We start from the raw sequence: 27,339 nt of genomic DNA, 5'->3' as shown, positions 1-27,339 counted from the left end.
TGGTCATAATTTTTCTACCCTAGATCAACTATAAACAGCAATTAGAGAAATTTAAATGCCTCTTTTTTAAAGGAAGCCATTTTGATGTCCAGAACAAGGCTCTTCTGTCCCACTGCCTTCAGTCACCTGCCTCTGATTAATTTTCTTCTCATCTCTGGGCTCTAAGAACAATACTGGCTTCCCCACCCAACCTCCCACCCCCACGTGTTATTCTCTAGTTACAAAGAAGCGATACACAGGACAGAGGGAGAGCTGGGCAGTGAAAAGGAAGAAGAAAACCCGGCACTGTTTCTGCACCATCTTGGTTCCTTTAACATTTGATTTTTGGGCCTTTCCACCCTGTCTCCACCAAACAGATTTCTTGTAAACTGCTCCCTGCCTCTGTTTCATTAGGTTTTCTGCCAATTGAGTCCCCCAGCCAGATTCTTTTCCTCAGCAGCCTCCACTCCTGGCTGTGGCAGCTCTGCTTGTCAGGAGTCAGTACCCACCTGTTTTTGTCTGCCTTGGGAGACTTTGAGTGTCTCTAGGTAACTACCAAGACTTGGCTGGTGGATTTTCCCAGCATCAGATATGGATTTGAGGCCATCTGTTACATGTCAGTCCAAAAGAAGTTTTGAGCAAGAGTTCTGGTGACTGTCATTAAGTGTTTTCGTAGGTTTTAACTGACAAAGTCTGTCAGCCAAACAAAAGCAGACCCGTTTATTGAAGAGGGCCTAAAATTCAGTGGAAGTCAAATGTAGGGAGTTGAGGTTGAGAAGACCAAAAAATAACACAGGCATACCCCAGAGATATTGTGGGTTCAGTTCCAGATCACTGTAATAAAGGGAATATTGCAATAAAGCGAATCACACATTTTTTTGCTTCCCAGTGCATATAAAAGTTATGTTTACACTATTTTGTAGCCTGTTAAGTATGCAATAGCATTATATCTAAAAAAGTACATACCTTAATTTAAAAATACTTTTGTTGAAAAATGCTAATGATCATCTGAACCTCCAGCGCGTCCTAATGTTTCTGCTGATGGAGAGTCTTGTCTCAGTGTTGATGGGTGCTGACTGATTAGAGTGGTGGTTGCTGAAGGTTGGGGTGGCTGTGGCAATTTCTTAAAATCAGACAACGATGTTGTTTGCTGCACTGATTGACTCTTCCTTTCACAAAATATTTCTCTGTAGCGTGTAATGCTGTTCGATTATATTTTACCCACAGTGGAACTTCTTTCAAAATTGGAGTCAGTACTCTCCAACCCTGCCACTGCTTTATCAACTGAGTTTATGTGATATTTTAAAACTTTTATTGTCATTTCCACAATGTTTACAGCATCTTCACCAGGAGACTCCCTCTCAAGAAACTACTTTCTTTGCTCTTTGATAAGAATCATCTCCTCATCTGCTGAAGTTTTGTCATGAGCTTGTAGCAATTCAGTCACATCTTCAGGCTCCACTTCTAATTCTAGTTCTCTTGCTATTCCCACCATATTTGCAGTGACTTCCTCCGCTGAAGTCTTGAACCCCTTTAAAGTCACCCATTAGTGTTGGAATCAACTTCTACCAAACTCCTATTAATGTTGATATTTTGATCCCCTCCCAGGAATCACAAATGTTCTCAATGGCATCTAGAGCAGTGAATCCTTTCCAGAAGGTTTTCAGCTTACTTTGCCCAGATCCATTAGAGGAATCACCATCTATGGCAGCTATAGCCTTATGAAATTTATAATTATAATTATTATGCTTGTAATTAATAAAATAATTAATTGATAATGATTAATATCAATTAAATTATTGAATATTAATTGTTAATATGAATTATAATAAAGAGTAATTTTGACTTTCAAGTCTGAAATAATAAGACTTGAAAGTTGAAATTACTCCTTGATTCATGGGCTGCTAAGTGGATGTTGTGTTAGCAGCCACATTAATCTTGCACATCTCCATCAGAGCTCTTGGTTGACCAAATGCATTGTCAATGAGCAGTAATATTTTTAAAGGAATATTTTTTTTTCTGAATAGTAGGGCTCAATAATAGACTTAAATATTCAGCAAACCATGCTGTACACAGAATAGCTTTCATTCAGGTTTTGTTCTTCCATTTCTAGAACACAAGTAGTGTAGATTTAGCATAATTCTTAAGGGCCCTAGGATTTTTACAATGGGAAATGAACACTGGCTTCAACTTAAAGTCACCAGCTGCATTAACCCCTAACGAGAGAGAGTCAGCCTGTTCTTTGAAGCTTTGAAGACAAGCATCGACTTCTCTCTAGCTATGAAAGTCATAGATGGAATCTTTTTTCAATATAAGGCTGTTTCATCTACATTGAAAATCTGTTGTTTAGTGTAGCCACCTTCATCAGTGATCTTAGCTGGATCTTCTGGATAACTTACTGCAGCTTCTCCATCAGCACTTGCTACTTTACCTTCTACTTTTATGTTATGGAGATGTCTTCTTTCCTTAAACCTCAATAACCAACCTCTGCTAGCTTCCAACTTTTCTTCTGCAGTTTCCTCACCTCTCTCAGCCTTCACAGAAGTGAAGAGAGTTAAGGTCTTGCTCTGGATTGGACTTTGGCTTAAGGGAATGTTGTGGGTAGTTTGATCTTCCATCCAGACCACTCAAACTTTCTCCATATCAGCAATTAGGCTGTTTTGCTTTCTTATCATCTGTGTGTTCGCTGGAGTAGCACTTTTAATTTCCTTCAGAAACTTTTCCCTTGCATTCCCAACTTGGCTAACTGGTGCAAGAGGCCTAGCTCTTGGCCTATCTCGGCTTTTGACATGCCTTCCTCACTAAGCTTAATCATTTCTAGCTTTTTGTTTAAAGTGAGAGACATATGACTCTTTCTTTCTCCTGAACACATCGAGGCCATTGTGGGGTTGTTAATTGGTCTCATTTCAATATTGTGTCTCAGAACAGGGAGACCCAAGGAGAGGGAGAGAGATGGAGAACGGCCAGTTGGGGGAGCAGTCAGAACACACATTTATCAGTTAAGTTCGATGTGTCTTATGTCAGCACAGTTTTGTGGTGCATCAAAACAATTTCAATAGTAACATCAAAGATCACAGATAATAGATATAGTGATAATGAAAAAGTGATAATGAAATATGGCAAGAATTACCAAAATGTGACATTGAGATGTGAGGTGAGCACATGCTGTTGGAAAAATGACACCCATAGATTTGCTCAACATAGGGTTACCACAAACCTTCAATTTGTAAAAAAAAAAAAAAAAAAAAAACATATATTTACAAAGCACAATAAAGGAAGTGTGATAAAACAAGGTATGCCTGTATGTCTTTCTTTCCTTCCCAAGTTCCGAACGAATCGAGAGGGAGACTGAGGAGTTGGCCAGATAGGGATCCAAATATCATCTTTCTTACCAGTAAAATCTAGATAAAAGCACACGACTTATATCTGAGACCTGTTGGGCTTCTTAATACTTCCCCGGCTTCATTAACCACGTCCAGGCAGAGGTGTACATACAGTCACAGGCATCTTCTTCAGAGGCAGGCTTACCTCTTGACAGAAGAAGAGAGAAAGAGAAAGAAAAAGAGCTCAGAAGGGCCTGAGCTGAGCATACTCAGTCCCTTGAATTACTCTTACCAGCTGGATCCCACCTCCTGCCTCCCCCTCATCCTCAGGGATTAGTGAGAAAGGCAGAGAGCAGCTGGCAGTATTGCCTCATGGGGATATTAGGGAGGGGTCTGGAGGCTCCTTCGAACATTCCCTGATTTTTTTTCTATTAACATATTAGAGTCGGACGCTTAGCCATGACTGCCTCCTCAAGGAAAGAGATGAGAAATTTATCAGTGTGGACCCCCTCACATAAAAACTAACTTCTGTTCTCTAGGATCAATTTTACCCCCAGAATGATGTGAAATGTATATGGAGAGTTTTTTGTTAAATTCACACCAAGGCATATCTGTCTTCTAGACTGCACATTTCATTTTATCTAAATATTAAAATATCACAAATGTGAACATAAACCTCTCCTATCATCAAACTTCTAAGACAAAAGTAAAGTTCTGATCTAAAACCCCTTGCCCTTATAAATCACATTAAAATAAACTAGAATTAAAATTGCATTCTAAATAAGATGCCAAAGCATCTTTATCCAATTTTAACCCTGCTTTGCTTGGGTAGAATAAGGATTTTCTTTTTTCTTTCTGAGCATCGTAGCCTGAGTTGCCTCCCCTGGACTGGATGTGGCTCCATTAGGTCTGCCAAACTTGAATCCATTCAACCTCAATTCTCATTCATTTCACTTTAAAAATAGTCCCAAAAGGTAATAAAAGACACATTTATCACAATACCGGTTTTGGTTCCATGAAATTTTATTGCACAAGCAAATCTCCAAGCCCTAGAGCAGTCATATCTGTAGAAAATTGATGTACTTGGTCAGTTCAGAGCATTAACATAGTTGGGAGAACGAAACCGTGTATCCATACCGTCTCCACTCTCTTGGGGGGAGACATTTCTCCTTTGTGTAAAGTTGTATGCTTGTGTTGGTGGTAACTCCAGGCACCAGATCTTAAAATCCTGTACTCAACTATGGAAAGCTGATGAGAATATGAAGAAATGTTCCTCTCACCAATATGCAGAAAAATAGAAATTTGAATAATATGCTTCCACTTGACACCCTTCAAATTAAGAAAAAATACAAAGTTGGGTACTGTGAAGTGCTGGCAAGGATGGGAAGAAATGGAAACTTCATGTTTGGCAAGTGGGTGTAACTGTGTTCATTGTGGAGAGCAAGTTGACATTATTCAATGAAGCTAACACTGAATATAGGGTATGCCCCAGAAACTTCATTCCTAGTATTTATTCCATCAAAACTTCACCAAGCAGACATATGACAGTGGTCATCCCAGCATCGTGAGTAATAGAAAGGAGTCAGAGTTGATATAGGTGTTCACCACTGAGAGAATGAATAAGTGAAATATGGTGGTTACATATGATGGAATATGGTGTAGCCGCCAGAAGCAGTGGGCTGTATTCACTTGTAGTTATTAGCTCTCAGGAAAAAAATGAGGAATAAATCAGAAAAGAAAGCAGTTTAGCACACAATACTACTCATTTTTCAAGGACACCCATATATCTAAATAAATACACTGTGGGTAGATTGGAAGGATGTCCATTACATATGCTCAACTGAGAGCCAATGGGGAATGGTCTTGAGATGGGGGATGATGGAGGAAAATAACACAAAGCAAGAGGGGTGCCCATGGATGTATGATGACCCTGTGCCATGGAATATAGTGTACAGCCAATTCAATTCCATGAACCCAGGGCCAGAGAGAGAGAGAGAGAGAGAGAGAGAAATTTGTGTCTAACACCAGCTTTTAACTTGGTTGGTGTAGGTGACCTCCTGTGTGGCTGATTTAAGGGATTCTAAAAAGCCCAACATGTGACAGAAAATCTCACTGTCATGTTATTAAAACTGTACCATTAGAGTCCATCCTTCAACAGTATGAGGGACTGAAAGGAGCATAGGCTGTGGAGTCAAGCACACCTGGGTTCAAATCTCAGCTCTGTTGTTTAATATATCTGTGACCTTGGGAAATTTATTTTGAGCTTTTATTTCCTCATCTGCCAAGTGGGGATGATAATACACAGTCCTTGAGGTTTTTGTAGGGTATTTAATGTGCCTAGCAACATAGAGGGTACTTAATAAATATTTCTTTCCTTTTCCCTTATCTATCTTTTCTTTTCCCACATTCCCTTTTATCATTAGTCTTTACTGACAGCAAATCTCTAGAAATTCTTGGGATGGGAAATGAAAATGGCCAACATCTTTTATGGGCTTATGAGGTGCTAAGTTCTAAGTCAGAGTTGTCTAATAAAAATATAATGGAAGCAACATGTAACTTCAAATTTCATAGTAAACATTTAAAAAGTAAAATAAAACAGGTAAGATTAATTTTAATAGCATATTTAATCCAATATATCCAAAATATTATCATTGCAACATGTAACCAATATAAAATTGTAATGAGATAGTTCACACTTTTTGTTACCGAGTCTTTGAAATCCAGTGTGTATTTTACACTTGCAGCACATCTGTGCAGACTGGCCACATTTCACATACCCAATAGCCACATGCAGTGAGTGGCAACTGTATTGGACAGTGAAGTTCTGAGTTCTTTATATGTGTCAATTCTTTTAATTCTGATTTAACTTGGGTTCTCTGGAAAACAAAGCCCAAGGCAAGTATTATTTGCAATCCCAGGGCAGTGGGAGTGAAGGAGAAGGGAAGTGAGACAGATTCTTGGCCATGTAGGATGCCTGTTCAGAAAGCTGTACCTCAGAACTTTCTAAGGGAGCAAGAATTTGTCTGTTGCCCCACATCTTCCATTCCTATTTGGTCAAAGTTTGCCCATGGGGAGCTAATTCCCTGCCCTTCTGGTTTGTGTCACCCGGCCCCTGCAGACAGCCTCTGAATAGGCCACATGTCCCATTCTATGGCTTGGATCTGTATCCAAGTGTGGGCATGAAGAGAGGATCCAGAGCCTCCGTAGGTCACTTAGGTCAAGCCCAGACTCTGGAGCTTCTGGAACTCCCACCACTGAGAGGACAATCAAGACGATGTCAGAACTTGACAGTCGGCTAGGACAGGCCAAGGCATCTGGCGATGTCAACAGTTGCAACAATGATGGCACCTACAGGTCTCCATAAGAGGCCAAGGGCTGAGGAGCTATAATGAGGCTGAGCGACTCTGAGGAGGCATGTAAAATGTGTGCAATTGAATTCTCACAATGAGATAGGGAACTGAAACATAGTGAGGTTAGCAACTTGCCTAGGGTTACACATATAGTAAGTGACAGAACTGGGATTCTAACTGGATGGTCTGGCTCCAGGGTCTGTGCTCTTAATCACATGCTCACATAGGTCCTTCACCAGTTTGGCACAGCCCAATAGAAATCAGATTTTTTGTTGAGAGAAGGTTTTGTCTTGGAAACTTTTAAAGACTGAAAAGGCTTAAGAGGAGAGATACATGTTGAAGCGTTCAAAAGGAAAACCTTGGCCCATCTGTCATTTTGCCAAGGATCTGACCACTCCCTATTTGCACAGGAATTCATGAATGATCCCTGACCTGAATTGGGGATATATACTGATCCCTTGCATAGTGCTCCAGCCTTTCAGCAGATCTGGTCAATTCTTCAATTTTTCTGAGCTGGTGCTGAATAGCAGGGAACTACTTCTCCTCTTGTTTGTGGATACACAGGAGGCCATATTCAATACTTTTAGGACCTATTTGAATACTGTATTTAGATGGGTTGATGTGGTAAATTTGGGGATTGGGGAGTTGATCAAGGAAGAGACAGTTTCATGAGAAGCAGTAACATACAAACTTTATTTGGGCAGTGCTCAGACAAGGTTGCGTAAGAGGGAAAGTTCTTCATAGCTGGAGATTTTCCAGAGACAGTGGCACAAGGCCACCCCTCAGAAAGGAAATAGGGCAAGAGACCTGAAGGAGTAGGGGAAATCAGAGAGGAGGCTTACATGTCCAGGTGATATCACTCAACAGCAAGGTGAGGTTTCTCTGGATTAGAGAGTTCTGAAGGACATTAGCAGTTTGAGGTCTTATAGCTGGCTAGCAGATGCTGGTAATAGTTTATCTTATTTCTGGCTAGCAGATGTTGGGAATAGTTTCACAGTCTATATGAAGTAGGTAGGCTCTAAATGGCTAAAATTTTGTTCATTTTGGAATATATTTAAAGCAATTTGATGTGCGAAAATTGGAGTTTGGCATCAGTGTTCTTTGGGCTAATGGTCCTATCCTAGTGTAAGGAAGTAACCAACATGGGGGCCATTTTCACCTAGTATACAGGGGCTCTCTCTGGCCCATTTATATAATAGTTGTACAGAAAACTTTCAATTCATTCATTCAGCTCTTCCATTGCCATAATGGTGTGTTAATATATGAACAAAGTTCTTAGGGCAACACGAATCTAGAATTCCTGATAGAATGAGATGCTTTTCAAAGCCAACCACCACTTACTGTTCCATTTTCTTCTGGTACTTTCATTTGAATCAGAATGTCAGGCAGCAATGGACCCCAAAGATAAGCTCTCCAACTCCACCACTTTGTAAATGAGAAAGCTGAAACCCAACTAGGCAAAAAGTCTTTCCCAAGGTCACACAGCTCATTGTGAAAGAAGACCAGACTCAAACTCAGGTTTCCTGAATTTTGTCCCATTTTATTTGAACATTTCCCCTGCCTTATCACACCATTCAGCCCTGATGCATAAGTTTGCTGAGTGTATCTCTCTCCAGTTAGGGAATGCCTTAGCTCATTTTCATGGAAGGAAGCTTCAAAATGACCATGTCTCTTTCTACACCAAAAGGGTACCTTCAGGCACATGCCTGTACAAGCAGACACCCCTGCCTGTCTGTGTCAGAACATCCTGCAAATGATCACGTAGAAGAAGCCCTAGACCATAATAAATTCCCCCTTCATTAATTTTAATCATAAAATTGAAGAAACATATCTATATGAAAGTATCCATACCCAGAGCTCTATGAAATCTTTGCCAATGAGTTTCCCGTGTTACATCTTGATGCACTTTCCTACAAGAACTCTTAAAAATATTTTAGTAAATAGCAAATGTAACTAATAAATATTAGAAGCCTTGTGAGGAATATTCTAGCATTAGTTAATAGATTTGTGACTCAGTCTTGGAACACATTACCCATGGATTGGAGTTAACAAATAGGAAGGCTCTGTGTTAGCCTATTTGGGGGCCATTTGTGGTTTTATTATACTGTTGCCTTTATAGGGTTGTAGATGGATTATTTATACAAGACATGGGAATTTGTTCTTTTTCTGGTTTTAATTTTCCAAGAAATTAGAACATCTGTAACCCAAATTCAGGCAAGGATGCTGACTCAAAGGGTGAAGAAATCAAAGTCCAGTTTCACAATTAACATGTCTCTGGTTAAATTTCAGTACTGTGAGTCCCCGTCATCATCCTTATTCTCTTCCCCTTTAGTCCTTCTTCCCTCACTACTCTTCCCATAAATAAAAGGTGAGAAAGAGAAGGACAAGAGTATTACTACTGATTAAAGGGCTACTTGAAAAAGAATACTATAGACTGAATTTGGCTATGTTTAAAATTCTTGGTCAGCTAGACAGCTTGATGTTCAAGACTGTCCACAGTCTTTTATGGTTGATAGAAGTTAAAAATGTTTTTTGGCCGTCTCTAACTCCCACCCTACAAAGAGTCATTGGCATTTTGCCTAAGAGTTCCTTGTCTTCTCTTTGTGTAACACTTCATGTATATGTCAAAATATGATTACAGAGTTTTAATCCTTCCCACGATACCTTTGGCACTGGGGATGGAAACTAATCTTTCCCATTGCTTATCAGAATTGTTTAAAATAATCAAGAATTCAGAATTCAAAGTGCTTTGGATTGGATACAGAAGACATCATTTTGTTGAAGAGCATCAGCCTATTCTAAAAATGAGTTAGAAGTTTGCTTTAAACAGTATGGTAAATCTACTTTTCACTTCCTCAAAGCCTTACCATCTCCAGGAGAAATGAGAAAGTATGGCTCCCCATGCAGGGGCAATGGGATCTGGCAGTGAGTCTCCTGAGTGTGTATGGTAGTGCAGAGACTAGGTCTGTGCTGATGCATTTTTATCCCCAGTGCAAAGCCCAACAGATCACGAGAGTGGGAAGGTGGTAGAAGGAAGATGAGGACATTGGGAACTCATAAGAACTGTACTAGATGATGACATGAGCTCCTCATGGAGTAGATCTTACTCTATTAGTTGGGACTCCTGAGCTAGTAAATTAAGTGAACACTTGGTTTTCTCCATTGAGGCTCTTCCTTGTAAGTGGTAGAAGGAGAACCTACCAGAACTAGACCCAAATATATATGCAAACTTAACAGGGATAAAGAAGATTATCATCAATTGAGGAAAAGAAGAATAAGTCAACTGGGACAATTGGTTAACCATTTAATAAAAAGAAACCAGATTAGAGCTCATGATCTCACAGTTAATTGTCAAAATAATTCCACATAGATTAAATAATTTTCTTTCTTTCTTTCTCTTTTCTTTCTTTCTTTCTTCTTTTCTTTTCTTTCTCTCTTTTTTTTTGACAGAGTCTCACTGGAATGCAGTGATGCAATGTCAGTCCACTGCAATCTCCACCTCCCAGGTTCAAATGATTCTCCTGCCTCAGCCTCCCAAGTAGCTGGGATTACAGGCACCCGCCACTACGCTTGGCTAATTTTTGTGTTTTTAGTAGAGACGGGGTTTCATCATGTTGGCCAGGCTGGTCTCGAACTCCTGACCTCAAGAGATCTGCCTGCTTCAGCCTCCCCAAATGCTGGGATTACAGGCCTGAGCCACTGTACCCGGCCATAGATTAAATAATTTAATGTTAAACATTTTGAACTAGAAAAATATACACAAACATTTATATGATCTTTGGATGGGGAAAGACTTTCCAGGTTTAAAAGCATTGGAAGGAAAAGATGAATAGATTAGACCCATGTCAGAAACCTTGTAAATGAAATTAAAGGCCAAAAACAAACTGGGAGATAATAACCTTACTTTATTGAAAAAAAAAAAACAAAAACAAATCTCTCATGTAAATTGATGAGAAGCACCAAACGTCCTTGACTTCATAGCCACCAATTTTCCATTCCCTCTCACAGTCACACATCACTGAAGATGTGTCTGCACATTTCATCTCCACTGTCCTACCTCCTTGATGTTCTCAACTTGACATCCACCCACACTGGTCCATTGAAACCAGTCACCACTGACTTCCATGTGGCCAAACCAGAGGTGGTAATCTCCTTCTCCTTCTCCTTCTCCCTCTCCTCTTTCCTCTCCCTCTCCCTGTCTTTCTTCTCCTTCTCCTTCTTCCTCCTCCTCCTTCCTCCTCCTTTTTTGTTCCTACTCCTCCTTTCTCCTCCTTCTTTTTTCTCCTCCTCCTTCTTTCTCCTTCCTCCTCCTTTTTCTCGTTCCTCCTTCTTCTTTCTCCTTCCTTCTCCTTCTATCTCCTTCTTCTTTCTCCTCTTTCTTCTTTCTCCTCCTCCTTCTTCTTTCTCCTTCCTCCTCCTTCTTCTATCTCCTTCTTCTTCTTCCTCCTCCTCCTCCTTCTTTCTCCTTCCTCCTCCTCCTTCTTTCTCCTCCCTCCTCCTCCTTCTTTCTCCTCCCTCCTCCTCCTTCTTTCTCCTCCCTCCTCCTCCTTCTTTCTCCTCCCTCCTCCTCCTTCTTTCTCCTTCCTCCTCCTTCTTTCTCCTTCCTCCTCCTCCATCTTTCTCCTTCCTCCTCCTTCTTTCTCCTTCCTCCTCCTCCTCCTTTCTCCTTCCTCCTCCTCCTTCTTTCTCCTCCCTCCTCCTCCTTCTTTCTCCTCCCTCCTCCTCCGTCTTTCTCCTTCCTCCTCCTTCTTTCTCCTTCCTCCTCCTCCTCCTTCTTTCTCCTTCCTCCTCCTCCTTCTTTCTCCTTCCTCCTCCTCCGTCTTTCTCCTTCCTCCTCCTCCGTCTTTCTCCTTCCTCCTCCTTCTTTCTCCTTCCTCCTCCTTCTTTCTCCTTCCTCCTCCTTCTTTCTCCTTCCTCCTCCTTCTTTCTCCTTCCTCCTCCTCCTTCTTTCTCCTTCCTCCTCCTCCTTCTTTCTCCTTCCTCCTCCTTCTTTCTCCTTCCTCCTCCTCCGTCTTTCTCCTTCCTCCTCCTTCTTTCTCCTTCCTCCTCCTCCTCCTTCTTTCTCCTTCCTCTTCCTCCTTCTTTCTCCTCCCTCCTCCTCCTTCTTTCTCCTCCCTCCTTCTCCTTCTTTCTCCTTCCTCCTCCTTCTTTCTCGTTCCTCCTCCTCCTTCTTTCTCCTTCCTCCTCCTTCTTTCTCCTTCCTCCTCCTCCTCCTTCTTTCTCCTTCCTCCTCCTCCTTCTTTCTCCTTCCTCCTCCTTCTTTCTCCTTCCTCCTCCTCCTCCTTCTTTCTCCTTCCTCCTCCTCCTTCTTTCTCCTTCCTCCTCCTTCTTTCTCCTTCCTCCTCCTCCTCCTTCTTTCTCCTTCCTCCTCCTCCTTCTTTCTCCTTCCTCCTCCTTCTTTCTCCTCCCTCCTCCTCCTTCTTTCTCCTCCCTCCTTCTCCTTCTTTCTCCTTCCTCCTCCTTCTTTCTCCTTCCTCCTCCTCCTTCTTTCTCCTTCCTCCTCCTTCTTTCTCCTTCCTCCTCCTCCTCCTCCTTCTTTCTCCTTCCTCCTCCTCCTTCTTTCTCCTTCCTCCTCCTCCTCCTCCTTCTTTCTCCTTCCTCCTCCTCCTTCTTTCTCCTTCCTCCTCCTCCTTCTTTCTCCTTCCTCCTCCTCCGTCTTTCTCCTTCCTCCTCCTCCTTCTTTCTCCTTCCTCCTCCTTCTTTCTCCTTCCTCCTCCTTCTTTCTCCTTCCTCCTCCTTCTTTCTCCTTCCTCCTCCTTCTTTCTCCTTCCTCCTCCTTCTTTCTCCTTCCTCCTCCTCCTTCTTTCTCCTTCCTCCTCCTCCTTCTTTCTCCTTCCTCCTCCTTCTTTCTCCTTCCTCCTCCTCCGTCTTTCTCCTTCCTCCTCCTTCTTTCTCCTTCCTCCTCCTCCTCCTTCTTTCTCCTTCCTCCTCCTCCTTCTTTCTCCTCCCTCCTCCTCCTTCTTTCTCCTCCCTCCTCCTCCTTCTTTCTCCTCCCTCCTCCTCCTTCTTTCTCCTCCCTCCTCCTCCTTGTTTCTCCTCCCTCCTCCTCCTTGTTTCTCCTTCCTCCTCCTTCTTTCTCCTTCCTCCTCCTCCGTCTTTCTCCTTCCTCCTCCTTCTTTCTCCTTTCTCCTACTCCTCCTTCTTTCTCCTTCCTCCTCCTCCTTCTTTCTCCTTCCTCCTCCTTCTTTCTCCTCCCTCCTCCTCCTTCTTTCTCCTCCCTCCTTCTCCTTCTTTCTCGTTCCTCCTCCTTCTTTCTCGTTCCTCCTCCTCCTTCTTTCTCCTTCCTCCTCCTTCTTTCTCCTTCCTCCTCCTCCTCCTTCTTTCTCCTTCCTCCTCCTCCTTCTTTCTCCTTCCTCCTCCTCCTTCTTTCTCCTTCCTCCTCCTTCTTTCTCCTTCCTCCTCCTCCTTCTTTCTCCTTCCTCCTCCTCCTTCTTTCTCCTTCCTCCTCCTCCTTCTTTCTCCTTCCTCCTCCTTCTTTCTCCTTCCTCCTCCTTCTTTCTCCTCCCTCCTCCTCCTTCTTTCTCCTCCCTCCTTCTCCTTCTTTCTCCTTCCTCCTCCTTCTTTCTCCTTCCTCCTCCTTTCTCCTTCCTCCTCCTTCTTTCTCCTTCCTCCTCCTCCTCCTTCTTTCTCCTTCCTCCTCCTCCTTCTTTCTCCTTCCTCCTCCTTCTTTCTCCTTCCTCCTCCTCCTTCTTTCTCCTTCCTCCTCCTCCTTTTTTCTCCTTCCTCCTCCTCCGTCTTTCTCCTTCCTCCTCCTTCTTTCTCCTTCCTCCTCCTCCTTCTTTCTCCTTCCTCCTCCTCCTTCTTTCTCCTTCCTCCTCCTTCTTTCTCCTTCCTCCTCCTCCTTCTTTCTCCTTCCTCCTCCTCCTTTCTCCTTCCTCCTCCTCCTTCTTTCTCCTTCCTCCTCCTCCTCCTTCTTTCTCCTTCCTCCTCCTCCTTCTTTCTCCTTTCTCCTCCTTCTTTCTCCTTCCTCCTCCTTCTTTCTCCTTCCTCATTTCTTTCTTTCTTTCTTTCTCTTTCTTTCTTTCTTTCTTTCCTCCTCCTCCTCCTCCTTCTTCCTCTTCCTCTTCTTCTTCTCCTTCTCCTTCTTCTTCTTTCTTTGGTTCCTTCTTCATGTCAGCTCTTCCTCTCCATGGCTTGATTGCTTTGTCCTTCTCCACAGCCTCTCTTTCTTTGGTTTCTGAGATAATACATTCTTGTGTCTCTGGTTGCTCTTTGCTCCTTCTCAGTTTCCTTTCTCCAGGTGACACCGTTTTCTTGGCCAGACCCTTAAACACTTTAGTTCCCTGGATCTCAGTCCTGAGTCTTCTCTTTCATTGAGCATCTGCCTAAGTGAGCTTATTTATTTCATGGATTTAGATACCATGTATAGTCTGACAACTCCCAGATTGATATTCACAGTACAAGCCTCCCCTTTGAGCTCTATGTAGATTCATATCTGCCACTGCCAACTTGACATCTCCATTTGCATGGTGCCCAGGCACGTCAAATTTAAAATAGCAAAAGTTGAAGTCTTGTTCTCCCCACCCTCCCCTGTCTTGACAGCAAACAACTTGTTTCTCTTCCAGTCTTCTCCATCTTAATAAATGACATTATCACTCACTGCTCAAAGTAGAAACATGATGGCCATCCTTATACCCACTGCATCTAGTCCCTCAGCAAAAACCTTTCTATCTCCAAATATATTATTTCAAATCTACCTATTTCTCTCCCATCCCTCTCTGGCCTACTCCAGCATCCTCTTCAGGAGTCTCCTCTCCTCTATTCTTACTCCCTTCCAGTTCTTTATATAGTAGCTTAAGACATCTCTTTAAGATGAAAATTGGATCTGGTTCTTCTTCAATGTGTTCTCATTGTATTTTAAAGAAATCCCAAATGCCATACTATGGCCTATATCTGATTGAATCTTTCCTAACTTTCTAAACTTATGTCATTCGCTCCAGCAACCACTTTATGTCTGCCATGTTGCTCTCCTCTCAGTTTCTGAATACTTCAAGCTCTTTATGGCTTCATGGCCTTCACACATGCTATTCTCTTTTTTCTGCCCAGAAATCTCTTACCCTCAACTCTTCTTATTCAAGTCTTCACTTTAATGTAATCTCCCTAGTGAGGACTTCCCTTACTCTCCTCATTTTATTTTCTCTCTCTGCATCCTATTTATTTCTTTTCTAACAAGTACCACATTTTAAAGTTTTCTATTTAATTTTCTAAATTATCTTCTTCACTAGAAAGTAATACTTCACAAGGGTTGAGCAGAACTGTTATTCAGCAATATATATCCAATGACTAGCACATTATAGATTCTCAACCAATATTTTTTGAATGAGGAAATTAATTGATAAATGAATGAAAAGTTAAATAGGTTAATGAGCAGATAGTTTACTGAAAGAGAAATGCAAGTGGCCTTAATTAATACATACGATGCCCCTAAAATAGTGCCTTGTACATACTAAGCCCTCAACATATTTAGTTATTGCTATTTTTATATTAATAATAGTTACTATTATTTTAAAATTAATAATAATAATATCACCCAAACTAATAGTCAAATTTAAAGAGTAAGGAGATACCAATTTCTGCTTTTTAAATGAACTACAATGAAAAAAAATAAGATGATCAACATTTTGATGAGATGGGCACTTTTTAAAGGTAGTTACCAAGTGATTTGACAAAACCAATTTGGATGAAAGCAAGTTAGTTAGTATAACAAGTGATCAGATGATGATTTGTTCAAGAACAGATACTGCTAGATGTGGGTTGTTGAGATAATGGTATTTATACTGTGGAGGTGGTGCCTTTAAACTTTTTTTTTCAGATTAAGCTTGTTTCCTTACTTTTTGTCCATTTTCCAAAGGTTTTCGGGGGGGGGGTGGTTATTTTTTAACTTTTACCTTTTTTCAGCAATTAATTTTTCCATTCTATGTTTGTGACAAGGAAAAAAATGTGCAACAATAGGAGATCTGTTGGAATATGTTAACTTTCTAACAATAGGAGACTGGATGGGGAAAAAACAATTTAGAGCACATAAAGAGTTGAAAGGCTGCCCTGTGGTGTAGCAAAATTACCAAGACTAGGAAAAGCAGTGACTAGCAGTAGAGATTTTCAGCAAAATTGCTGTTTAACCAGATGATTATGTTGAACAATTTGCTTTTGGCCACAATGTCTTAACCTTTACATCTATAATTTCACTGTGAAGGAAAAAAATAGAAATGTAATCAAAGATTTATGTGCAAAGAGATTCGTCAAAAGTTAACAATGACACACAAAAACCCCATAAAACACAATGTCCAATATTAGGGGAGTTGTCCAAAATGGGGGGTGCGTGTCTAGGAACAAGTAGAAACACTGTTTCTTTCTCTTATAGGATATTGGGGATTGGCACTCATTAATATGGTTACTTAGAGTAATTTCCTTAAGCAACATATTATAGTAAGATTGACAATTTGAGTGCATTTCCTGAAAAATAACTAAATCATAAAGAGCTTTTGAAATAGTTCCCCCAAAGAACTGTGAATGCATTTATTACATTCACAATTTATTACATTCACAAAGCATTATGACACTACATTGCTGCCACTTGCTTTTAGGGAGAGTCAAAGATGGTGGTAAAAACAGCAGCATTTGGGAATCAATGGGCAGCAGTTATCTGTCAAAGGAGCAATGGCAAAATTCAAGATACTTCCTTTGCCACACTCATACATAGCAACGTAGCATGCTGCATTCTTTTTCTTGGGGAGATGTTTTTAAGCCACATAGCTTCCATGTGGAAGTGATTTCATCTCCTAATTAAGATCACATTTATGAATAAAAGCAGAGGAAGGAAGCCAGCTTGACAAGGGTATCCTACCAAAAGCCAGGGTAAATGGGAAGTCTTTGAAGGACATAAGATGAAGGTAGTTGGAGTTTGGAAGGAAGTGGTTTTATAGACCTTGTTTTGTCTTGGTTGTTTTGTGGTCATTATTGGAGTGGTGTCTGAGACTCATTATGGGTTTGGTTCTGACATATTTATAGGGAAGGAGAGACAAGGTTTTCCTGGATTTGGTAGCAGCCCTGTTGTAGGTTAGCCAAAATTTACCCTTAATCTCTTATGAAGAATTGAATTACTTACCTTCTAGAAATATTCCCTGCATAATATTTGAACCATAATATTTTAAGCCATTAGGCTTTTGAAATATAGGCTAAAACTTTAAAGGAAAGTTTCCTAAATACTTTCAACACAGGATTGTGAAATGGAAAGAAAGACGAAAGGGGAAGAGCTTTGGATATTAGTACCTCTGCAGGCATTATTAATCAGAACTGAAACAGAAAAAAAGGAAAAAAAAAACAAATTCACTAATAGAATTTGAGTGCATTAGCTCTGTGCATGCTGCAACAGATTTATAGGGGAATATTTTCTTTTAGTTTCTTATGGACCAATTTGTTTGACTCTTGTGGAAATAGATTCATTGATAGCTAAGTTTTAACCAAAAAAGAATGATTTAATTAAATTATCATTCTATTTTGAGGTTCTATTAATAGTTTAATACTATACATAAAAATAAACAAAACAACACAGGAAACAATGTGCCTAATAGGAAGATTTCTTTATGGTTGAAAATCAGCAGTGTATGTAATGGAAAGATGGAATCCAGGTTTGCTCAAGGTACATTTGAGGCTGACATCGTCACCTTTTTTTTTTTTCCCTTGAGACGGAGTCTCGCTCTTCCGCCCAGGCTGGAGTGCAGTGGCAGGATCTCGGCTCACTGCAAGCTCTGCCTCCCGGGTTCACGCCCTTCTACCGCCTCAGCCTCCCGAGTAGCTGGGACTACAGACGACCACCGCCACGCCCGGCTAATTTTTCGTATTTTTAATAGAGACGGGGTTTCACCGTGTTAGCCAGGATGATCTCTATCATCTGACCTCATGATCCACCCACCTTGGCCTCTCAAAGTGCTGGGATTACAGGCGTGAGCCACCGCGCCCGGCCTCATTATAGATTATTTTAAATAGAATAATATACATTCAGTTTTGAAGGCTTTGGGGTAGTTTATTATTCAAGACATATGTTATATTGACACCCTCAATGATCCAGTTCCCAATATGAAAAGAATACTAGAATTGGAATCCTGTTTTAGGTTAAAGATGTTGTGAAAAACATCTGCAAAATGAATTAAAAATTTTCTCTTAGACTTTTTCACACTGTGAGACGATAGAATATATTTTGTGGCTTTATTAAAGTCTCTCATTGGTTTCTGTTTAAAATTTTTAAGATGAATACATAAATGAATATAGAACGTTCTGTGTGAGTGTGAATACACCTGCATGTGTGCTTCTGCCTGTGTAGTTGCAATCTTAGAGAGGTAGCTACTATTTTTTGAACAATATGGATTAGGTTGAGAAGCAAGAGACAGGAAGGAAGAAGGAAAAAGAGCCAGCCAGGAGGGCAGACTGATGACTGAAGTTGAGGGCAAGAATACAGCGAGTTAACCAGAGCTTTCCCACCAACTCTCCACAGCTCTAGTTGCCCTCCCTCACCCCAGCCACATTCTCACTTCTCTTTAGCTCTAGTCTGAGAAATTGGAAGAGAATTTTAAAAATTAGAGGGTGGAGGAAAACATTACTTTTCTGAATCAGAATTTCAGAACCAGAAATAGACTTAAACAACAGCAAGTACCCTCACAAAATTTTCAGATGAGCGAATTAACCCAGAAGATAAGTGTTTCATTGGTCAGCAGAAAAAGCAATACCTCTGGCTGGGCACGGTGGCTCACACCTATAATCCCAGCACTTTGGGAAGCCGAGGCGGGCAGATGGCTTGAGCCCAGGAGTCCGAAACCAGCCTGGGCAACATGGCGAAATCCCATCTCTACAAGAAAATTTGAAAAAGAAAGAGAGAGAGAGACAGAGAGAAAGAAAGAAAGGTAAAGAAAGAAGAAAAGAAAAAGCAATACAGCATGAAAGACTCCTGACTTCCAGTTCAAGATTATTTTTATGGCCACATTCTGGGAGAGTGCTAGCAAAAATTAAAGCAAGAACCTCTTTGTGATGCATTTCTTCTCTGTTGGAAGGGATACTGCATCTGCCACTGAGGCAGAGGTTGAAAAAGATGCTTAAACCAAACAGGGATCTTTATCTGAAGGACAGCGAAATATTGCCTGAACAGAGGAGTCATTCGATATTATATGAAGTTTACCCTTAATCTTTTTAGAGGTAATTTTAGAAGTCCTCATCAGACAAAACCAGCCCCTTTCCAGATGGTGCCTTATACACCTAATGATCCTAGAGAATCAGATCCTGTGCCCCTTGTGTGCTGCCCTTCTTTTATGTGTGTTTCAAGCTCTCTGATTGATTGTGAATCTTTGGCCTCAGGTTGCACTTGATGTCACAGGTCTTTCTGGTTTCATTTATGTATACACGGGGGAATTTGCTTTTCTAGTCTTTGAAGCTGTATTAATGCAGCTTGACCTTCTAAGCCATGCAAAAGTCTACCAGAGCATTTTAAACCCCAAAGCTTCAATTGGAGACATTCAGAGGAAAGGAAAAAAACCTTTTGATAGTCAAGATTACTCACGATTCTTTATTTCAAAATTTAATGTACAGACATATATTTTGACCATACCAAATTCACCTGTCCTGAAGAGAAGCATTTTGCTACATGTAGGTGAAGATGTTGATGAATACCCCATATATATATATGTATACATACACACACATATGCACACACACACACTTGTGTGTGTATATATGTATGTATATATGTATGTAAAATCCCATGTATAGTAATACGGTTATTGACAGTATATGGAATAGTAATACAGTTATTGACAGTATATATATATGTGTGTGTGTGTGTGTGTGTGTATATATGTACTGTCAGTACATATATTCATATATATCTTCATATATACATATATCTACTGTCAATAACTGTATTACTATACATGGAGTTTTCCATTATGAAACATCATTCAATAAATATTTATTGAACACCTAGCATTTGACAGACATAGTGGGTTGGCCCTGAGAATTCAGTGGTAACAAAGGCAGAAATGTTCATGTCCTCATGGAGCTTGCATCATTATTCTCCACAAAATTATGCCTTTATCAAGGAGAGTAAATAATTCTGGGCTCCAGATTCTCTCTTTTTGTCTAAAAATGCATGTATTTAATGAATGTAATCTTTTAATTAACATATAACGTATACACAGAGAAGTACACAGATCAAGTATACAGCTCAAAGAATGTTTACCAAGTAAACACACTCATAAAAGCAGCAGCCAGGTTAAGAAACAGAACATTACCAGCCCCCAGAAGCCCCTTTAAAATCCTTTTCTAGTTGCTAACCTTCCCAAGATAACTAATTTTGTGACTTCTGACATCATAAATTAATTTTGGCTTGTTTTGAACTTTGTAGAAATGGAATCATACGGTGTATGATCTTCTGTGTCTGTCTTCATTTGCTCAATATTATGCCTGTGAAATTCACCTGAGTTGTTGCATGTAGTTGAGTTCATTCATTCTCCTTGGTGTATAGTATTCCACTGTATATTACATTTCATTTATCCATTCTATTATTAAAGACATTTGGACTATTTCCAGTTTGGGGCTATTATCAGTTCTGTCACTATTAAGGTACTTGTGCCTGTCTTTAGGTGACTGTTAGGTATACACCTATGAGTTGGAATATTGGGTCATAGATTATGCATATATTCGTCTGTGCTACACACAGCCAAGCAGCTTCCCAAAGTGTTTATACCAAGTTATAGTCCCACCAGCAGTGTATGAAAATTACAGTTACTACACATCCATGCCAAGCTTAAGGTTATGTGCTTTTTCATTTTCATATGCATTTTAAGTTTATAAAGTAGACTAGAACCACTGGAGCTTTGTGATAAACAATGAGACATCATAAAGTTTGTAGCAACAGTTCCAATCCCTTGAATTTTAGTCTATGCCAATGATTCAGGATGGTATTATATTAAATTAGAAACTCTGCTTAACTCTTGATGGAATAAAAGTTACTGTTTATAATGGAAAATCCTGCAAAAGTTTGCCTTTCTTACATTTGGAGTTGTGGCTTTTTCAAGCGAGCAGTGTCGGACCATTTTTGTTAGCCAGAGGGCCAAGTAAGAAAAAATAAAAAATATGTGCAGGCCGCATTTTTAAATTTCAAAATGGAAATGGCTTTCTTGAGACATGGGGAAGAAACATACATTTGGTTGTGAGATAACCTGCCATATCAAATGGAAGACTGGAGGTGGGAAAGTTGGAGCAACTATTGGCCAGTAAAATGTTACTATTGGACTATATTTGAGAACTGGCTGTAGGGAGACAGCTGTCATCCTGAAATTAGCTTGTCAACCACATTGTAAAGCTAGGAGGGCTAACTTCCAGACCAAGACCTTTAAGAGGGGCTGTTTTAGCAGCCCACCTCGGCTTTAACACTTCCCTAGGAGGAACTATAAATATAATGGATCCAGGCCCAGGCCTATTACAGAAGGGCCAGCTGAAGGAAAGAAGAACCTTATTCTTAGAAAAAAACACTGATGGTTTCCTTTTCCTTTTCAGTCCAAGGTTTACACTCGCACACCAACCTTATATTTGGACTTCAAATTGGACCCAGGAGCCAAACATTCCCAACCTATCCCTAAAGGTATGATGGGTTCTGGGGTTTAGTAGTCATGTCAGAAAAAAAAAAAAAGAAAAGAAAAAACCAACAAGAGGCTGTTTTCTCTGGAATGTGCTTGTTTCTGAAACTCAGCACAAAGTTCTATGAACTCTTGTTTATGTTTAATTGTGTTTAAATTGACAAATACTGCTGGGACCTTCCAAGTTAAGAAAATCAGGAAGAGGCCGGGCACGGTGGCTCATACCAGTAATCCCACCACTTTGGGAAGTCGAGGCAGGTGGATCACGAGGTCAGGAGATCAAGACCATCCTGGCCAACATTGTGAAACCCCGTCTCTACTAAAAATATAAAAACTAGCTGGGCGTGGTGGCGCACGCCTGTAGTCCCAGCTACTTGGGAGGCTGAGGCAGGAGAATCACTTGAACCCGGGAGGCGGAGGTTGCAGTGAGCCGAGATCGCACCACTGCACTCCAACCTGGGAGACACAGCGAGACTCCATCTCAAAAAAAAAAAAAAAAAAAAAAAAAGAAAGAAAAGAAAATCAGAAAGAACTCACAGAATGTTAGGGCCAGACCTTGTGGGCCATACCACTCAATTTACAGGTGTGGAAGGCCTAAAAGATGGGTCACTTGCTCAAGGCCACCCAAACACTTACTGGATGAGGTAGGGCAAGGAAAATATCCCTGTCTCCTGACTTTCCAGCTCCTATTGACTCACAGTGTTCCTGAAGGCAAATTCGGACCTGTGTTACTTATACACAAGTGCATACTTGATTGAGATACAGGTTTTGCTTGATATAGGTGTTGTTATGTAAAGGTTACCTTTAGATTGACATTTGAATCCAAAGAATAATTAAAAATTCCCAAGTATTTAAGGCCTATTTTGTTCTTTTTTTTTTTAATTCTGGCTAATTTTTATAATTGTTTTTTTCTGTAGATGTGGGGTCTCACTCTGTTACCCAGGCTAAAGTGCAGTGGCATGATCATAGCTCACTGCAGCCTTGAACTCCTGGACTTAAGTGATCCTCTTGCCTCAGCCTCCCAAGTAACTGAGCCTACAGATGTGTGCCACTATGCCCAGCTAATTTTTTAATTCTTTTGTAGAGATGGAGGTTTCACCACGTTGCCCAGGCTGGTCTCAGATTCCTGGCCTTAAGTTGATCCTCCTGCCTTGGCCTCCCAAAGCACTGGGATTTCAGGCATGAGTCATTGTGTCTGGTCTATTTTTAAATAATTTTTTTAATTAACACAATAGATGTACATATTTTCAGGGTACATGTGACAATTTAATACGTTCATATAATTTGTAAAGATCAAGTCAGTATAATTAGGATATTCATCACCTTAAATATTTGTCTTTTCTTTATGCTAGAAACATTTGAATTATTCTTTTCTAGCTGTTTGGAAATATACAAAGATTGTTGTAAACAATAGTCATCCTACTGATCTATCAAACACCAGATCTTATTTCTTCTATCAAATTGTATATTTGTACTCATTAATCAATCTCTCTTTATCCCTCCCAGACCCCTACCCTTCATGTCTTCTGGTAACCACCAGTTTTCATGAGATCTTTATGAGATCCACTTTTTTACTCCCATGTAAGAGTGAGAACGTGCAATATTTGTCTTTCTGTGCCTGGCTTATTTAACTGAATGTCCTCTCCAGGTTGCTGCAGATGACAGGATTTCATTCTTTTTATGGCTGAATAATATTTCATTGTATATTTATATCACATTTTCTTTATCCATTCATCTATTACTGGGCACTTAGGTTGATTCTACATTTTGTACATTGTGAATAATGCTGCAATAAACATGGGAGTGTAGATATTTCTTTGATATATTGATTTCTTTCTTTTAAATAGGTACCCAGTAGTTGAATTGCTGGATTATATGGTAGTTCTATGTTTAGTTTTTTGAGGAACCTTCATACTGCTTTCCATAATGGTTGTACTAATTTACATTCTCACTGACTGTATACAAGGGTTCCCCTTTCTCCACATCCTCACCAGCATGTGTTATTCCCTTTTTGATAACAGCCATTTTAACTGGGGTGAGATGATGTCTCGTTGTGGTTTTGATTTGCATTTCTCTGATGATTAGTAATGTTGAGCATTTTGTTCATACACCTATTGCCCATTTGTATGTCTTCTTTTAAGAAATGTCTATTCCGAGCTTTTGCCCATTTTTAAATTGGATTTCTTTTTGCTATTGAATTGTTGAGCTCCTTATATATTCTGGTTATTCATCCCTTGTCAGATAGGTAGTTTGCAGATATTTTCTCCCATTCTGTGGGTTGTCTCTTCACTATTTTTTTTTTTAAGACAGAGTCTTGCTCTGTCACCCAGGCTGGAGTACAGTGGTGTGACGTCTGCTCACTGCAACCTCCACCTCCTGGGCTGAAGCAATTCTCCTGCCTCAGCTTTCCAAGTACCTGGGATTACAGGTGTGTGCCATCACGCCTGGCTAATTTTTGTATTTTTAGTAGAGATGTGGTTTAACCATGTTGGCCAGGCTGGTCTTGAACTCCTGGCCTCAAGTGATCTGCCTGCCTCGGCCTCCCAAAGTGCTGGGATTACAGGCGTGAGCCACCGCACCCAGCCTCATGTTATTGATTGTTTCCTTTGCTGTGCAGAAGCTTTTGAGCTTGATATAATATTTGTCTATTTTTGCTTTGGTTGCTTGTGCTTTTGAGGTCTTACACAAAATATCTTTGTCCAGTCCAATGTCCTGGAGATTTTCCCCAATGTTTACTTGTAGTAGTTTCATATTTTGAGGTCTTAAATTTAAGTCTTTAATTCATTTTGATTTGATTTTTGTTTATGGCAAGAGATAGGGGTCTAATTTCATTCTTCAGCATATGAATATCCAGTTTTCCCAGCACCATTTATTGAAAAGACTGTCTATTCCTCAGTGTATGTTCTTAGCACCTTTGTCAAAAATGAGTTCCATTGATCTATGTGTCTGTTTTTATGCCAATACCATGCTGATTTGATTACTATAGCTCTGTAGTATAATTTGAAGTCAGGCAGTGTGATGCCTCCAGCTTTGTTCATTTTGCTCAGGATTGCTTTGGCTATTTGGGGTCTTTCATGGTTCCATATAAGTTTTAGGATTCATTTCTGTGAATGAGATTGGCATTTTGGTAGGGATTGCATTGAATCTGTACATTGCTTTGGGTAGTATTGTCATTTTAATGATATTAATTCTTCCAATCCATGAGCACAGAATAGCTTTCAATTTTTTTGTGTCCTTTTCAATTTCTATCTTCAGTGTTTTATAGTTTTCCTTGTATAGATTTTTCAATTCTTTGGTTAAGTTGATTCCCAGGTATTTTATAATCTCTTTTTGTAACCATTATAAATAGGATTGCTTTCTTGATATTTTTTTCAGATTGTTCACTCTTGGTGTATATAAATGCTACTAATTTTTGTATGTTGATTTTGTATCCTGCAACTTTACCAAATTTGTTTATTAGTCTTAATAGGTTTTTTTTGGTGGAGTCTTTAAGTTTTTCTTAGTGTAATTTGATGTAATCTGTGAACTAGACTAGTTTGACTTCTTCCTTTCTTATTTGAATGCCCTTTGTTTTTTTTTTCTCTTGCCTAGTTGCTCTGGCCAAGACTTCCAGTATTATGTTGAATAAAAGTGGTTAAAATGGGCATCTTTTTCTTGTTCCAGATCTCAGAAGAATTCAGTTTTTCAACTGAATTCTTTCAATTTTTTCCCATTCAATATGGTGATAGCTGTGAGTTTGTCATAATAAGGCCTTTATTATTTTGAGGTACGTTCATTCTATACCCAGTTTGTTAAAGGTTTTTGTCATAAAGAGATGTTGAATTTTATTGAATGCTTTTTCAGCATCTATTGAAATAATGATGTTTTTTCTTCTTGATTCTGTTAATGTGATGTGTCACATTTATTGATTTGTGTATGTTGAATGTTGAAACATCTTTGCATCCTTGGGATGAATCACACTTGATCATGGTGAACAATCATTTTAAGGTGCTGTTGAATTCAGTTTGCTAGTATTTTGTTGAGAGTTTTTGCATCTATGTTCATCAGCAATATTGACTTGTGGTTTTCTTTTTTTGTTGCGTTCTTGTCTGGTTTTGGTATCAGGGTAATGCTGGCCTCATAGGATAAATTTGGAAGTACTCCCTCCTCTTCAGTCTCTTTGAAGAGTTTCAGTAGGATTGGTATTAATTTGTCTTTAAATGTTTGGTAGAATTCAGCAGTGAGGCCATCAGATCTTGGGCTTTTTTTTTTTATGGGAGACTTATTATGGCTTCTATCTCATTACTAGTTATTGCTTTGTTGAAGTTTTCTATTTCTTCATGGTTCAATCTTGGTAGGTTGTATGTATCCAGGAATTTATCAATTTTTTCTGGGTTTTCCAATTTCTTGGCGTATAGTTGTTCATAATAGTCTCTAATGATTCTTTGTATTTCTATGGTCTCAGTTATTGTGTCTTCTTTTTCATTTCTGATTTTATTTATTTGGGTCTTCTCTCATTTATTCTTAGTCCAGCTAAAGGTTTGTCAATTTTATTTATCTTTTCAAAAAACCAACTTGTCACTTCATTGATCTTCTGTATTTTTTTGTCTCAATTTCATTTACTTCTACTCTGATCTTGATTATTTCTTTCCTTCTACTAATTTTGGATTCCATTCTGGCTATTTAAGTACAGAAAAATTTTAGATTAATTTGCTTAAACATAAGCCTTCACTATCCGTGATTTTTATAACATTAAGTGTATGTGTGCTTTAACCTTTTAGTGCAGTGCTTTTATCTTTTTACTTTTGAGTTGCTTTCCTCCAATCCCTTGTCCTCCGTTGTCTATGTCCAGTACCCTCACTATATAGATCACAGATATATCCTTGAATTATATCTTGCTGTATTTTTCTCCACACTTATTTTTATACACTGACATATATGTGCATTCACATATATGCAAATATCAGGTTATTTTGTCATTTTAATAAAATGGAATCATAACTACTGTTTTACGTCCTATTTATTTGACTGAAAAATACCCATGGAAATCCTTCCCAGTTTACTTATATAGCTCCTTTTGTTTTGTTTTGTTTAAGAGACAGGGTTTCTCTGTGTCACCCAGGCTGGAGTAAAGTGGCACAATTATAGCTCACTGCAACCTCGAACTCCTGTGCCCAAGAGATCTTCCCACCCCAGCCTCCCAAGTAGCTAGGACTACAGGCACTCATCATTAATGGTGGCTCCTTTTAACAGTGATATTCTACATCATCTAAATACATACTATGATGTATTTAGCTATTTTCTATCAATGGGAATTCACTTTGTTCCTAGTGCTTGGCTACAGCAAACTGGTCTGCAATGAATACCTTGTGTATCTGCCTTCCCATGTGGAAATTTATTTTGATGAGACAGGTTTCCAGGGATGGTCACCAGATCTATGCATGCTTAGTTTTAAAAGACATTGTCAGGTTGCAATCCAAAGAGGCGGTCACACTTTCTATTAGCAGCATATAGAATACCAGTTTCTCCACAATCCCACTAGCAGGAAGTGTATGGTTCATGTTCATTTTTGCTCTGCTCTCAGACATCACCTTATATTGCCTCCTGAGAGAATGTATATCTGTCAGTTTCCAAAGCTGTATTTGCATTTTATTTTGTCATCATGAATTTTAAACCTGAGATTTGTTTTCAATCATGTTTTGTTGTTGTTGTTGTTGTCGTTGTTGTTGTTTTGAGATGATGTCTTGCTCTGTCGCCCAGGCTGAAGTGCAGTGGTGTGATCGCGGCTCACTGCAACCTCTGCCTCCCAGGTTCAAGTGATTCTCCTGCCTCAGCCTCCCGAGTACCTGAGACTACAGGCGCATGCCACCATGCCTGGCTAATTTTTCTATTTTTAGTAGCGACGGGGTTTGACCATGTTGCCCAGGCTGGTCTTGAACTCCTGACCTCAGGTGATCCGCCCACCTCGGCCTCCCAAATTTGGGATTACAGGTGTGAGCCACTGCGCCCAGCCTCAAACACTTTTTTTTTTTTGACACGGAGTTTAGCTCTTGTCGCCCAGGCTGGAGTGCAATGGCATGATCT

General features: G+C 39.8%; 1 protein-coding gene across 4 annotated transcripts in view; it reads left to right on the top strand.

Moving 5' to 3' along the window:
• PIR (pirin) overlaps positions 1-27,339 on the top strand; it is a 110,536-nt gene that overhangs the window by 48,265 nt on the left and 34,932 nt on the right. For all 4 annotated transcript variants that reach the window (XM_063601744.1, XM_008974156.4, XM_003805716.4 and 1 more), the window contains one exon: positions 21,197-21,281. In XM_063601744.1, coding sequence (XP_063457814.1) covers positions 21,197-21,281 — 85 coding nt within the window. The remainder of the gene's footprint in view (positions 1-21,196; positions 21,282-27,339) is intronic.

This window comes from Pan paniscus, chromosome X, assembly GCF_029289425.2.
Source record: "Pan paniscus chromosome X, NHGRI_mPanPan1-v2.0_pri, whole genome shotgun sequence".
Taxonomy (NCBI): domain Eukaryota; kingdom Metazoa; phylum Chordata; class Mammalia; order Primates; family Hominidae; genus Pan; species Pan paniscus.
The sequence above is the reverse complement of the archived record's forward strand: the minus strand, read 5'-3'. Positions and strand labels throughout refer to the sequence as shown.